Below are 12,875 nucleotides of genomic sequence, written 5' to 3'. Positions count from 1 at the left end.
ACACCCATTTGCACTGCAGGCTGAAGTGTGTGTGTGTGCTATGCCCCTTGGTGACTGGCGAGTTATGTTCATTTCCAAGAAAAGAACAAAATGCTGAAGATGGGGCAGACGTTGGGGTGCAGCAGGTTAAGCCGACACTTGTGATCCCAGCAACCCGTATCAAAGTGCCAGTTCTGGTCCTGGCTGCTCTGCTTCTGATCCAGCTCCCTACTAACGAGCCTGGGAAAGCAGCAGATGATGGCCCAAGTACTTGGGCCCCTGCTACCCACATAGGAGACTCAGATGGAGTTCCTGGCTCCTGGCTTTGGCCTGGCCCAGCTCCAGCCATTGCAGCCATTTGGAGAATGAATCAGCAAATGAAAGATTCTCTCTCTCTCGCTCGCTCTCGCTCTCCTTCTCCCTCTCCCTCTCTCTCCTTCTCTTTTTCTGTCACTGTGGCTTTCAAATAAATAAATAAACCTTTTTTAAAAAGCTGAAGACATTTTTGACATTGCTATTTAGGTTGGCAAAGGGGGATATGGTATTGAGAGAGAAGAAAAATATTTGTCGAGAATCTATTTGAGGCAGGTTTTCTTGTTGACTTTTCCCTGTGGAGTTGGAGGTTCAGAGGGGCCGTGATGTTCAGATGACCCAGCAAGCGAGCGGCCACGGGCAGATTAAACCCAGGTCTGACCTCCACGCCTGGCCAAGCCATTAGATCCTTATTGGGCAGGCTGCTGCCCACCCCAAGGCTTTCTCCTTGTCACCGACTGTCCTGGAAGCTGAACCCACACACCACATACAGAACGGAATCAGCATGGGAGCGAGTGTTTTCTCTCTTGAATTCTGCTCGATGTTGCAGCTCTACAAGGCCTGGTTAGCACAGGGCAGCAAGGTCAGAGAGAGACACAGGGCTCAGAGGAGCAGGTACTGACTGCAGACACCTCATTCATCGCCATCCCATGGCAGAGGTCACCAGCTCTATGACTGGTGACACTCGGAAAGTGTCCACCCTGATCTGGGGCTCAGAAGTCATCATGCAGATGCATCTTCTACAGTGTCTCACTCCAAGGCAGTTCAGACAGTGAGTCAAGTCTAGACAGACGTCGCCACTCATTACACGGTGCCTGGAAGACTGGCTGATGGGGACTCACACAGAACCCAATTTTATAAACCGAGTGAAACCGCAGAAGCCATGGTTTTCCTGCCTGTCAGCCACAAGCACTCCAATGCCTTCCACAGAAGGCACAGTAGTGAGAAACGGCGAGCATGAGTCTTACAAAGAAAAGCATCGCTCACTCAGTTCCGGCCAGCAACGCTCAGTGGGGGGTACGTGTGCACCTGCATAGGGCACGGGGCCATCAGGGGCCATCAGGTGCTTAGCCACAGGCCTGACATGGGCCAGGGCCTGCCTGGAGGAAGGGGCACCTTTTTCTCATGTCCACAAGGTCACTGTACTAGGCCTGCTGAAATGAAAACTTAGAAGCGACTAAGCCTTCAACATCCATGAGAAAACCTAGACATGTATGTGTCCGCATGTGGTCTCCCAGTTTGTCAACATCAAGTTCAAAAGGAAGGAAGAGAAGAAAGGGAGCAGGACATGGGAACCCAGTGAGCTCCCTGGCCATCATCAGGGCCGTGTGCTTGTAGAACCATCGAAAGGCTCTCCTTCATGGCTGATTAGCACAACTCCCCAATGCATCAGAACTCATCATTCACATATCTTAGGCACGTGAGACACAGTCTCTGTCCATGCCCATCGAGAGCCTGGCTAGTGAGATCGCGTGGGAACTGGTACTGGCAGCCCATTGGGCATGATAGGAGAGGACATGGGTCAACACCACGGGAGCAGGGAGGGAGGGAGGCGTGTTCCTTTGGGGGCAGCCAAAGAAGGTATCTGCAAGAGGCAGCAAATTGTGTGCCTGCCTTGCCTGCTGAGCTTGGGTCTAATTTCTGATTTCTCAGTACCCCGGCTCAGATTCAAGGAGTGATGCAATGGTCATGATAATGATGACTACAACATTAGCTACAGTTTTTGGAAGATACTGCCAGGCAAAGAGCTAAGATGTGAATAATTGTCTATGACAGCTGGGAGAAGATTTAGAGTCTGTTAGTTTAACCTCATCACTTAATAGGGGGACATCATGGTTTGGAAGGTGGTGGGCCAGAGATAACGTAGACAGAAAGCCAATGGCAGAGTAAGGGACAGAACTCGGGAAGCTATCCTTTTCCCTGTCACAAGCACAGGAAAATGCCTCTCTGGTTTACAACTCCTAATGAAAACAGATAAAAACCAGTGTGGGGCCAGCACTGTGGCACAGTGGCACAACAGGTTGGACCACCACTTCCAATGCCGGCATCCCATATGAGCACCAGTTTGAGTCCAGGCCACTCCACTTCTGATCCAGCTCCTGGCTAATGTGCCTGGGAAAGCAGGAGAGGATGGCCTATATACTTGGGTCCCCGGACCCACATGGGAGACCTGGAAGAAGATCCTGGCTCCTGGCTCCTGGCTTCAGACTGGTCCAGACCCGACTGCTTCCGTCATTTAGAGAGTGAACCAGCAGATGGAAGAGCTCTCTCTCTCCCTGTAATTCTGCCTTTCAAATAAATAGCCTTTTAAAAAGTAATATTGTAAGGCCGGCGCCGTGGCTTACTAGGCTAATCCTCCGCCTTGTGGCGCCGGCACACCGGGTTCTAGTCCCGGTCGGGGCACCAATCCTGTCCCGGTTGCCCCTCTTCCAGGCCAGCTCTCTGCTGTGGCCAGGGAGTGCAGTGGAGGATGGCTCAAGTACTTGGGCCCTGCACCCACATGGGAGACCAGGATAAGCACCTGGCTCCTGCCATCGGATCAGCGCGGTGCGCCGGCCGCAGCGCGCCTACCGCGGCGGCCATTGGAGGGTGAACCAACGGCAAAAGGAAGACCTTTCTCTCTGTCTCTCTCTCACTGTCCACTCTGCCTGTCAAAAAAAAATTTTTTTTAAATTAAAAAAAAAAGTAATATTGTAGGGACTAGCACTGTGGCATAGCAGGTAAAGCCACTGCCTGCAGTGCTGGCATCCCATATGGGCACTGGTTTGAGTCCCAACTGCTCCATTTCCAATCTAGCTCTCTGCTATAGCCTGGGAAAGCAGTGGAAGATGACCCAGGTCCTTGGGCCCCTGTACCCATGTGGGAGACCCAGAAGAAGCTCCTGGCTCCTGGCTTCAGATGGGTACAGCTCTGGCTGTTGCAGACAATTAGGAAGTGAACCACTGGATGGATGCTCACTCTCTCTCTCTCTCTCCCTCTCTCCCTCTCCTTCTCTATGTAACTCTGACTTTCAAATAAATAAATAAATCTTTAAAAAAATATTGTAGTGCTAGCAGCTTTGATCTCTCACCACAAGAACTGGAAACCATATTGTAAAGATCACACACCTATTTCCCACAGGACCAATATTAGATGTGGTGATGCAAGTTCAACCAATGATGTCATAGTAAATAAAAAAGAAACATTAATAATTTATCATAACAGTAAGAATACATGGCAATGAGCTCCCAATAAACATTTAAGATGGTAAATCCTGGCCCATACCCAGGTAACATTAGTGTAAGTACATTAAACATGATCATACATGGATCATAGTATGCTATGGGGAGTGAGTATGTGGCCTCGTCCCTAAAGTGCTGGCTAGGATGCCCACATCCCACACTGGAGTATCTGGGTTCGAGTCCCACTCCAGCTCCTGACTGCAGCTTCCTGCTAACACCTACTGGGAGGCAGCAGGTAGTGGCTCAAATGATTGAGTCCTTGTCACCCACATGGGAAACCTGGATTGAGTTCTTGGCTCTCAGCTTCAAGTTGGCATAGTCCTGGCCATTGCAAACATTTGGGGAATGAACCAGCAGATGGGAGCTCTGTCTGTCTCCATCTCTCTTGCTCTCTACCTCTTATATTTAAAATAGGAAATGGACTCAAAGCTATTCTGACCATAAAATATGACAGCACATATTAAATACTTTCGGATGACATTTTCATTTTCCTGCTGGAATTTAAAAGAGCTTTATGGAGATGCTTTATTAGTGCCTTGGTCTCTTAAAAAAAGCACCTAAGGAAGTGTGTGTGCCGAGATTCTTTACCTTCTATAAGCCTCTAGGAAGCTGATGCATCAAAATGTACCCATTGGGGCCGGCGCTGTGGCGCAGTGGGTTAAAACCCTGGCCTGAAGCGCCGGTATCCCATATGGGCGCCAGTTCTAGTCCCGGCTGCTCCTCTTCCGATCCACCTCTCTGCTATGGCCTGGGAAAGCAGTGGAAAATGACCCAAGTGCTTGGGCCCCTGCACCTGCGTGGGAGACCTGGAAGAAGCTCCTGGCTCTTGGCTTCAGATCAGCCCAGCTCTGGCCATTGTGGCCTTTTGGGGGAGTGACCCAGTGGACAGAAGACCTTTCTCTCTCTCTCTCTGCCTCTCCTCTCTCTGTGTAACTATTTCAAATAAATAAATAAATCTTTTTTGAAAAAGTTTGTTTTTATTTGAACAATGTCAAAATCCATACCAAGAAAGTCATGAACATTTCTTAAATCAATTAACTTGATTTCTTTGAGAGACAGATCAAGAGAAACTTTCCATTCACTGGTCCACTCCTCAAATGCTCACAACAGCTGGGGCTGGACCACACTGAAGCTGGGAATTCAATCCAGGTCTCCCACAAGGGTGGTGGGACTCAATTACTTAAGCCATCACCCGCTGCCTCCCAGGGTGTGCAGGAAGCTGGACTCGGGAGTGGAGCCGGGACTCAAACCCAGGCTCTCTGATGTGGGACGTGGGTACCGGAGTGGCATCCTCTCTGCTGTACCACACATCTGCCCCACCACGACCTTCTGAGTACACACAAAGGCCATGTCCTGTCAGACAGTGGACGTGCTGAGGGGGAAATGAAATGAATACAGCATCATTTGGGGGTCTCAGTGAGATGGCGAGCCTCGGTGGGGTTTGAACAGGGCAAGACCACCCTGGGGACAGACTGTGGGACAGTGTCAAGGATTTCCCAGGAGGCTGGGAAAGTTCTCAACCTCCTTCCCAGAATTGTCGGGCCAGGCCTGCAAAGGACCAGGTCTCCCAAGACGTTAATGTGCTGAGAGGGAACGCCCAGGGGCTGCCGGGGAGGCTGGCAGAGAACTGAGCTAGGTCAGCCAGGGGCTGCCGGGGAGGCTGGCAGAGAACTGAGCTAGGTCAGCCGGGGGCTGCCGGGGAGGCTGGCAGAGAACTGAGCTAGGTCAGCCGGGGGCTGCCAGGGAGGCAGCCTCTGCTTCCACCATAGTGCTTAGCAGAACCCTCACACCCAGGGCAGGGCAGGGAAAGGGGGCCAGACTCTGAATTCACGTCTGTAGAGGCTGGGAGGTAGAGGTAGGCAGGACCATCAACATACCACCCAGTGGAAAAGGAATACGTGGTCTTTGTTCAAAAATCGTTAGGAATTCCAAGGTGGCATTGAACCAGCACGGGGCCCTTCAGAACACAGGGTCCACTATGGCTGCCAGGTCACGGGCCACGGGAGCAGGTGTGTTGCTTGCTGGCTCAGTGCGAAGAAGGCTATCATAGAGTGGGATTTAGAGGCTGCTATGGGCACAATAGGACTTGTCTCCCCAAAACTCAGGCGAGATGCTTATAGACTAACAGTGGCGACTTGGTCTGGCTGTGGCTAGAAGTTGGGACTGGTAGGAGGTCTTGGGGACATGCCCAGGAGAGGTTTAATCATTTGAGTTCAAGTTTGCCCCAAGTCCTCTCCCCTCCCCCCTGCTTCCTGGCTCATCACGTGATCAGTCTTCCATCAGATGCTGGACAATGGGGAACGCTCAGTCCTGAACTGTACTCACATAACTGTAAGCAGAAATAAACTAATTTCCCAAGAAGCTCCTCGTGGGTATTTTAGTTAAAGTAACAAAAGCAGACTAATACAGCGACCGCGTGTGAACTTAAAGTCACAGGGACATTCTTTCCAGGCTCACGTCAAATTAACCTAGATGGTGGAGCATCAGCTATACATTCAGAGAGCGACGGTTAAGAGAGAGATGGAATTCTTCTCCCTCTGTAAATTGTTCTCGTTTTTTCATTTTGGTATTTTTTCTTTTTTTGACAGGCAGAGTTAGACAGTGAGAGAGAGAGACAGAGAGAAAGGTCTTCCTTCCGTTGGTTCACCCCCCAAATGGCCGCAGCGGCCGGTGTGCTGCGCCGATCCCAAGCCAGGAGCCAGGTGCTTCTCCTGGTCTCCCATGAGGGTGCAGGGCCCAAGCACTTGGGCCATCCTCCACTGCACTCCCGGACCACAGCAGAGAGCTGGCCTGGAAGGGGAGCAACCGGGACAGAACCGGCGCCCCAACTGGGACTAGAACCCAGAGTACCAGCACCGCAGGCGGAGGATTAGCCTAGTGAGCCGCGGCGCCGGCCTCATTTTGGTATTTTTAATAAAAATAGACATAACAGAACACTTACCACTTTAGTCATATTTCTAAGTATGTGATTCAATGGCATTAAATACAATCAAAATCTTGTATAACCATCCCAACAACCTATACCTAGAAATTGATTATCCACCAACAACTCTGTTCCCACGAAATAATAGCCTTGCTTCCCCCAGTCTTCAGTCCCTGGTAACCTCTATCAGACTTTCTGTGTCTGTGGATTCACCTAGTCTAGGTAAGGAGGTAGGATTCTTAACTACTACATCTTAAAAAATGATTTCACGGGGCCGGCGCTGTGGCTCACTTGGCTAATCCTTCACCTGCGGTGCCAGCATCCCATATGGGCACAAGGTTCTAGTCCTGGTTGCCCCTCTTCCAGTCCAGCTCTCTGCTGTGGCCCGGGAGGGCAGTGGAGGATGGCCCAGGTGCTCGGGCCCCTGCACCCTCATGGGAGACCAGGAGGAAGCACCTAGCTCCTGGCTTCGGATCAGCACAGTGCGCCAGCCATAGTGGCCATTTGGGGAGTAAACCAACGGAAGGAAGAAATTTCTCTCTGTCTCTCTCTCTCTCACTGTCTATAAATCTACCTGTCAAATAAAAAAAAAAATGATTTCACACCAAATGGTGTGCAACATCTGGCAATGTCCTGAGAGAGTGCTTGGTCCCCCTCACCTGCAAATACAGCAAGCCTACGGCCACTCTGCAGTCCATCAGCTTGGCGTCGAGGCATGGATCCATGTACCTGCACGATTCAAGCGCATTCAGTAAATTCCTACGACATGGCCAACGGCCCACCTAGCGGTCAGTCTTTGGAAAGTGGTGTCTCCTGCCCTGCAAACCAGGGCACCCTCGCCTCACACAGTCACACGCCTGTACCTGCCTAGCCTTCCGTTTGTCCCTCGTCCTCTTTGGTTTCATATGTGCTTTATAGTCTAAGCTCTTACCTGGTGGGCTCTGAGAGTAAAGATTCAAAAGTAAAAGAAGTAAAGAATGCTTCAGGGGCAGGGCCTTCATCCTTGTCCCCACTCAGCCTCACTCTTGGTCACCGGTTACTGGACACCCTGAGCCCAGGCCACTCTCACCTCTGGGCTGAGCTGCTCTGGTAACCCCCTCCCCAGCAATCTCCCTCTGCCTCATGCCCCACAGCCTAACCAGAAGGGTCTCTCCTGAGTCACCTTCCAGACCCTCCAAGTCCTAGGAACTGGACCATTTATTCTGTCCTCTCCCAGGGCCCATCAAGGGACCAGCCCAGCACTCATTCCCGTTCCACTCTTACCACCCCTACTGCCAACACCACCTTCCAGGCACATTTTCTCTCCTCTCCCCCTGCCTGGAAGCCACTGCCTCCCCTCCTCCGTCCTCAGCTGATCTGCCTTTCTCGGCAAGCCTCCCCCAGCGTCCCCTCCTCTGGTGCCCACCCTCCAAGGCTGCGTTTGTAACTTGTGCCCCGCGCTGTGGAAGCACAGGCAGTTTAGCCCAACTGCTGCTCTGATCAAGTTTCTTTGATGCTGGATGTGACGACTCCAGGGCTGCCTCTCTGGGTCTTGCAAAGTCCACTGGACTCACCAGCAGGATGAGCAGAAACGTGTTGCTACACAAGTGCGGTGGCCTGCTAAGAATGACCGAATCAACCGAAACAGCAGGAGAGGGTTCCCGAGGGTCTGGAGAGGGGGATCTGCCATCAACCCGACAGCAGAGCTGGCAAGCACAATACTGAGACTGGAGGGGCGCCGGACGGATGGCATTGGCTTAGGCCAGGAAGAAGGTGAGAATGGTGTTTTGGGGTCAACTTCGTTCTGGGCATGGGGAGAAGCATCCCCACTGACATTCCATTCAGCTCTTGCCCTACATGCCCCAGAGGCCCCCGCACAGCACAACACAGCAACTGTTACCTCCGAGAGTCAGAGGGTCCCCAGAGCCATCCCTCACTGGGGCTCTGGGGGGCCAGGGCAGGCACCCTCTGGGCTGGAAAGAGCCACATTGTACGTTATTGTAGAGATGTGCCCAGAGTCATCACAAGCAGAGAAAACTGCTCAGCATGGATAGGCCTTTTGGGGAGGCCCCACAGGCTGGGAATCGTAGCTCTTGGAGCAGCCCTGCCTGCTCCCATGCAGGGAGGCCTCGTTCAGGAAAGAGGGCGGGCAGCTATGGGACACTACAGTAGTTGTCTGCATCCAGAGATGTGGCCCTGGGCTCCAGCATCAGAGCCGGACCGCCTTCTCCCCAGCTGTCATGAGCAGAGGCTCGGCCTGGGTCCAAGATGCTGGCTTGGGGTGGTGTAGATGCGTTCCCTTGCACCTGCCATCTGGAGTCTACCTATTTCACAAAAACACAGGCACAGGCACAGCGTGATTTCTACTTTGGGCCTCAAGGTGAGGGGCAGCATCTGTCCTTGGATCTCCAGTTCTCAGGAGGGGTCATGAGCACATCTAAACCCCAAGGATTTTAGGGGCCACTATAATTATCAATGTCATCAATATAAAAAGAACAAAGATGACCAAGACTGATAGAGCATATAGGATTACTTTAACCTTGACAACAACCTTAGGAGATAGGTATTATTATTATTATTACTATTATTATTATTATTATTATTATATTTTACAATTACAGAAATGGAGAATCAGAACTGGCTGGGGCTATGTAGCTAAATCCTGAGAGACTGGGACTTGGATTCATGGATTCTGATCCCAGGATCAGCTGGGCATAGACCCTCACTCACTCTTAGCCCCTTGAGTGGGGCTATTTCACACTGTGATACAGATGAAGAAATAGACCCAGAGACACCCAGTGCCTTCCAGAACACCTGCTCTCCAGCCCTTAAGTGGGCCTGAATTCTTTTGCTTGCCTCTAGCTCCTTGCCCCAAAGTTTTGACCATTTTTCAGAATAAAGGAAGTCTTCAAAAAGCTTGTGGGAATGCATACTATGCATTTGTTTCACACTTTTTTTTGCACAAAAACTAAACGGATCTTTTCATTCCATTTTTCCGCAGACCTGCGGAAGTACCCTCACATTTCCAAACAGCAGCCTATGAACTTCTTCCAGCCTTGTTGAGAATGTCCTTCCAAAATTCAAAGTCACCCTGGCACTCCAGCAAGGCATCAGGAGGTCAAGGTAACTACAACCCCTGGATTTCAAATGCCAAGCTTCTGTCCTGAGACTACAGAATAACTGGGCTGGGAGATGTGAAGCAGCGGCCATGCAATGCATACATGGGTCATCTCTGGGAACCACAGATTACAGCAGTGAGGGTGAATAAGTGGGATGGCCTCTCAAAGTGATGTCCTGCTCATTGGTTCTTCACGGAACCCCATTTCCGAGGAAAATGACCATATTTTCCACAGAGGGACATGTGCGTCCTATTGGGCTAGGAATATGGGGGTGCTGGTGCATATCCTTTAAGCCAAATATTCAGTCACATACACTGCAGATGGGCCAGGTTCATCCTTGGCCATCAGGGATTTCCACAGTTCAACAGATGAATCAGATCTGCTGACCGTTGTCCGCCACTTCCTTCCCTTAACACAGCGAGGATCCATCCCAAAGCAAACCCTTGCCACCACCACTTCCATCCGCGCCAACGCTCCACCCCATGTCTCAACCCCTCCCTTCCTTTTGCCTCTCAGTGCAGGTGGAGACTGGAGGGTCCCTGCCTTACCCCAACAGCCCTGAGGACTCGCTCAAGGACAGAGAAAGCCACCCCAGCCCGCTTCCCTGAGGACAAGCATCCTGGTCCCTTCTCCCTGGCTTTCCTCTCCTGCTCCCCCGCTCTCTGAGGCTGCCGGGCTGTGAGCAGCCGAGGCAGGACCCTGACAAGTGCTAATCGGCCTGGGGGAGATGCCCGGGTCCCTCCCGCCTCACTGAGCGCTCACCACTTCCTGAGGCCAACCGTACAGCCGTCCATGTCGCAACTCTGAAGACTGACATAAGGGAGTTCAAAGTCCACCAGCTTTTTCACCACTAGAGAAAGAGCAGAGGCAGTCTCATTGGTCGAAACAGCTCAAGTAGTTGACACATAGAAGCTTTCGAGTGAGAAAATGAAGCATGATTATTGGAAAAGAAAATCACAGTTAATGCGCTCTTACATTTTGTATGTGACTTTTAACTTCCCGAAGTTCATTCAACAAACAAATATATTTTCTTGCCCCTCGGTCTTCACAAGGAACTGATTCTAGGACCCCCTGCAGATAGCCAGCTGGGAGACACTCAAGTCCCTCACATAAAATGCAGTAGTGTCTGCATATAACCTTCGCACAGCCTCCATCCCATCATCTCTATCTACTCTTATCCTACTTAATAAAATGTGAATGCCACGTAAATAGCTATTATATGGTATCGCTTAGGGAATAAGGACAATGAAAAAGTCTGTGCATGGTCAGTACAAATGAAATTTTTTTAAATACTTTTGACCAATATTGGCTGACTCTGTAGAGAAAGCCACAGACATAGGGGGAAAACTGTTATTTGATCCTCATAAAATCCTAGCCCCTTGAGTAGGGCTACATCACACTGTGGTGCAGATGAAGAAATAGGATCAGAGGTGCTCAAGGACTTTGAACTCCTGGCTCAAAGTCACCTCTCCACAGCTTCTTCAGGACATAGAAGTCGACTTCAAAAAGTTTAAGGAAAAATGTAATTAAAAGATAAGCTTGTTTTGGTACAAAAAGTTATTGATATTCATGCATACATGCTGTCAACTCCTTTAAGATAACTGACACCATTTTACAACTTAAAAAACTTGGTATTGGGGCCGGTGCTGTGGTGTAGCAGGTAAAGCCCCACCTGCAGTGCCAACATCCCATATGGAAGCCGGTTCGAATCCCAGCTGCTCCACTTCCAATCCAGTTCTGCTATGGCCTGGGAAAGCAGTGGAAGATGGCCCAAGTCCTTGGGTCCTTGCACCCACGTGGGAGACCTGGAAGAAGCTCCTGGCTCCTGGCTTCAGATTGGCGCAGCTCCAGCTGTTGTAGCCAATTAGGGAGTGAACCAGCAGATGGAAGACCTCTCTCTCTCTCTCTCTTTCTCTGCCTCTCCTTCTCTCTCTGTGTAACTCTGATTTTCAAATAAATAAATAATTTTTTAAAAAAATGATAACAAAAACAAAAACTTGGTATTATCTAGAATACACTAGAGAAATATCTAGAGAAAAGCAAAGGTGTGGGAGCTGGATTGTCATCGATCACTCACTCATTACCCCTTTATTTCTTCAAAGAATCTGAGAACGTCTTCACGTCACCACACTCCACAACAAGTGTCTCCCAACAAGGAGACACTGTGCTGCCGTGGGATGCCCCAATGCCGGGACACCAGCACTCCAGTCATAGGGGGCTGCTGTGTGCAGCCTGGGGACAGCGGTCAGGCCCAGGGGCCAAGGGGAAGGGCAATACAATCAGGGCAGTGAAAGAGGAAGTGCATTTGCTGGACAGCCCCGGGTCTACCGCTGACCTTGCTACCCCCACAGCCACTGCCCCAGCTCACTCTGAGCAAGGACGCCTTCTCCCACTCCCCAGACCCCTGCCCCAGGGTGGAGAACACAAATTAGGACCTCCTCCTGGCTGGGGGTGTGGCCAGCCTCTCACCTGCCCGCCCCATGACCTGGCTGCCCTCCTTCCTTCTTACCGGAGAGTTTTCCCTCTTCGCAGAACCGAATGAGGAAGAGGCCGAAGTAGCCCAAGAGCTCCCGGCATAGCCCGATTCTCTGCGACACGACCTTGAACCAAAGACAAGCAAGGAGGGGAGGAGTGGTGTTAGGAGGGCGCACCTGCTTCCTCACTGTGACACGCAGCATCAGACCTGCCCATGCACATCCACATTTCGTGGCCTCGTGGGCACTCAAAGGAATCATGCTGGGATCTAAAAATGGCCTATACTCACCTTGGAAAACCTGGAGCTATACAGACTATGAGTGAAGCCCATAAAAGCCAGCCCCTCCCAGCGGACAGAGGCGGGGCTCAGCTGAGGACACTTCTCCCGGATCATGCTGGTCACATCCCCCAGAGGGGAACAGCTGTTCCCTGAGAATGTGTGACATCCGCCCTTGGAACTGCGCCCCAGTGTGCCTTCCCATGGGCTGGATTACCACGCGTGCAGGACAGGACCCAACCCCATTGCCTGGCTGGCAAACCTTCGTGGACGTGCTACCATCTGCCGTTGACACCCAGGCCTGCTTCTCTTTGATGCTTCCTGTGCTGCTCAGGTGCAATTGACTGAGGTGTGTGCTCAATGACACCCGGGATCCAGGCCCAGGCAGCCCTTGGCACCATGGCGTGTGCTAGTGATACCCAGGATCCAGACCCAGGCAGCCCTCAGCTCACATCCTTCTTCTACTTTACAGTTAAAGCTTTCATGTCTGCGCCAGTGGATCCGTGTTTACAATCGGGCCATCAGGTCCTATGTGCACCCCCCTCCTTGAGCAGGAACCTCCACCCCACACAGGCTGGCTCGGCTCTCCC

The 12,875-nt window shown here is 51.3% G+C and overlaps 1 protein-coding gene across 1 annotated transcript in view; it reads right to left on the bottom strand.

The window, feature by feature from the left end:
- Nucleotides 1–12,875, bottom strand: part of SNX31 (sorting nexin 31) — a 58,871-nt gene that overhangs the window by 24,621 nt on the left and 21,375 nt on the right. The window contains exons 6-8 of the mRNA XM_062189487.1: nucleotides 12,043–12,133; nucleotides 10,296–10,383; nucleotides 7,095–7,164 (exon numbers count right to left, since the gene is read on the bottom strand). Coding sequence (XP_062045471.1) covers nucleotides 7,095–7,164; nucleotides 10,296–10,383; nucleotides 12,043–12,133 — 249 coding nt within the window. The remainder of the gene's footprint in view (nucleotides 1–7,094; nucleotides 7,165–10,295; nucleotides 10,384–12,042; nucleotides 12,134–12,875) is intronic.

The sequence above is a fragment of the Lepus europaeus genome, chromosome 4 (assembly GCF_033115175.1).
Source record: "Lepus europaeus isolate LE1 chromosome 4, mLepTim1.pri, whole genome shotgun sequence".
Taxonomy (NCBI): Eukaryota; Metazoa; Chordata; class Mammalia; order Lagomorpha; family Leporidae; genus Lepus; species Lepus europaeus.
Note: the sequence above shows the minus strand (reverse complement) of the source record. Positions and strands in the feature narration are given on the sequence as shown.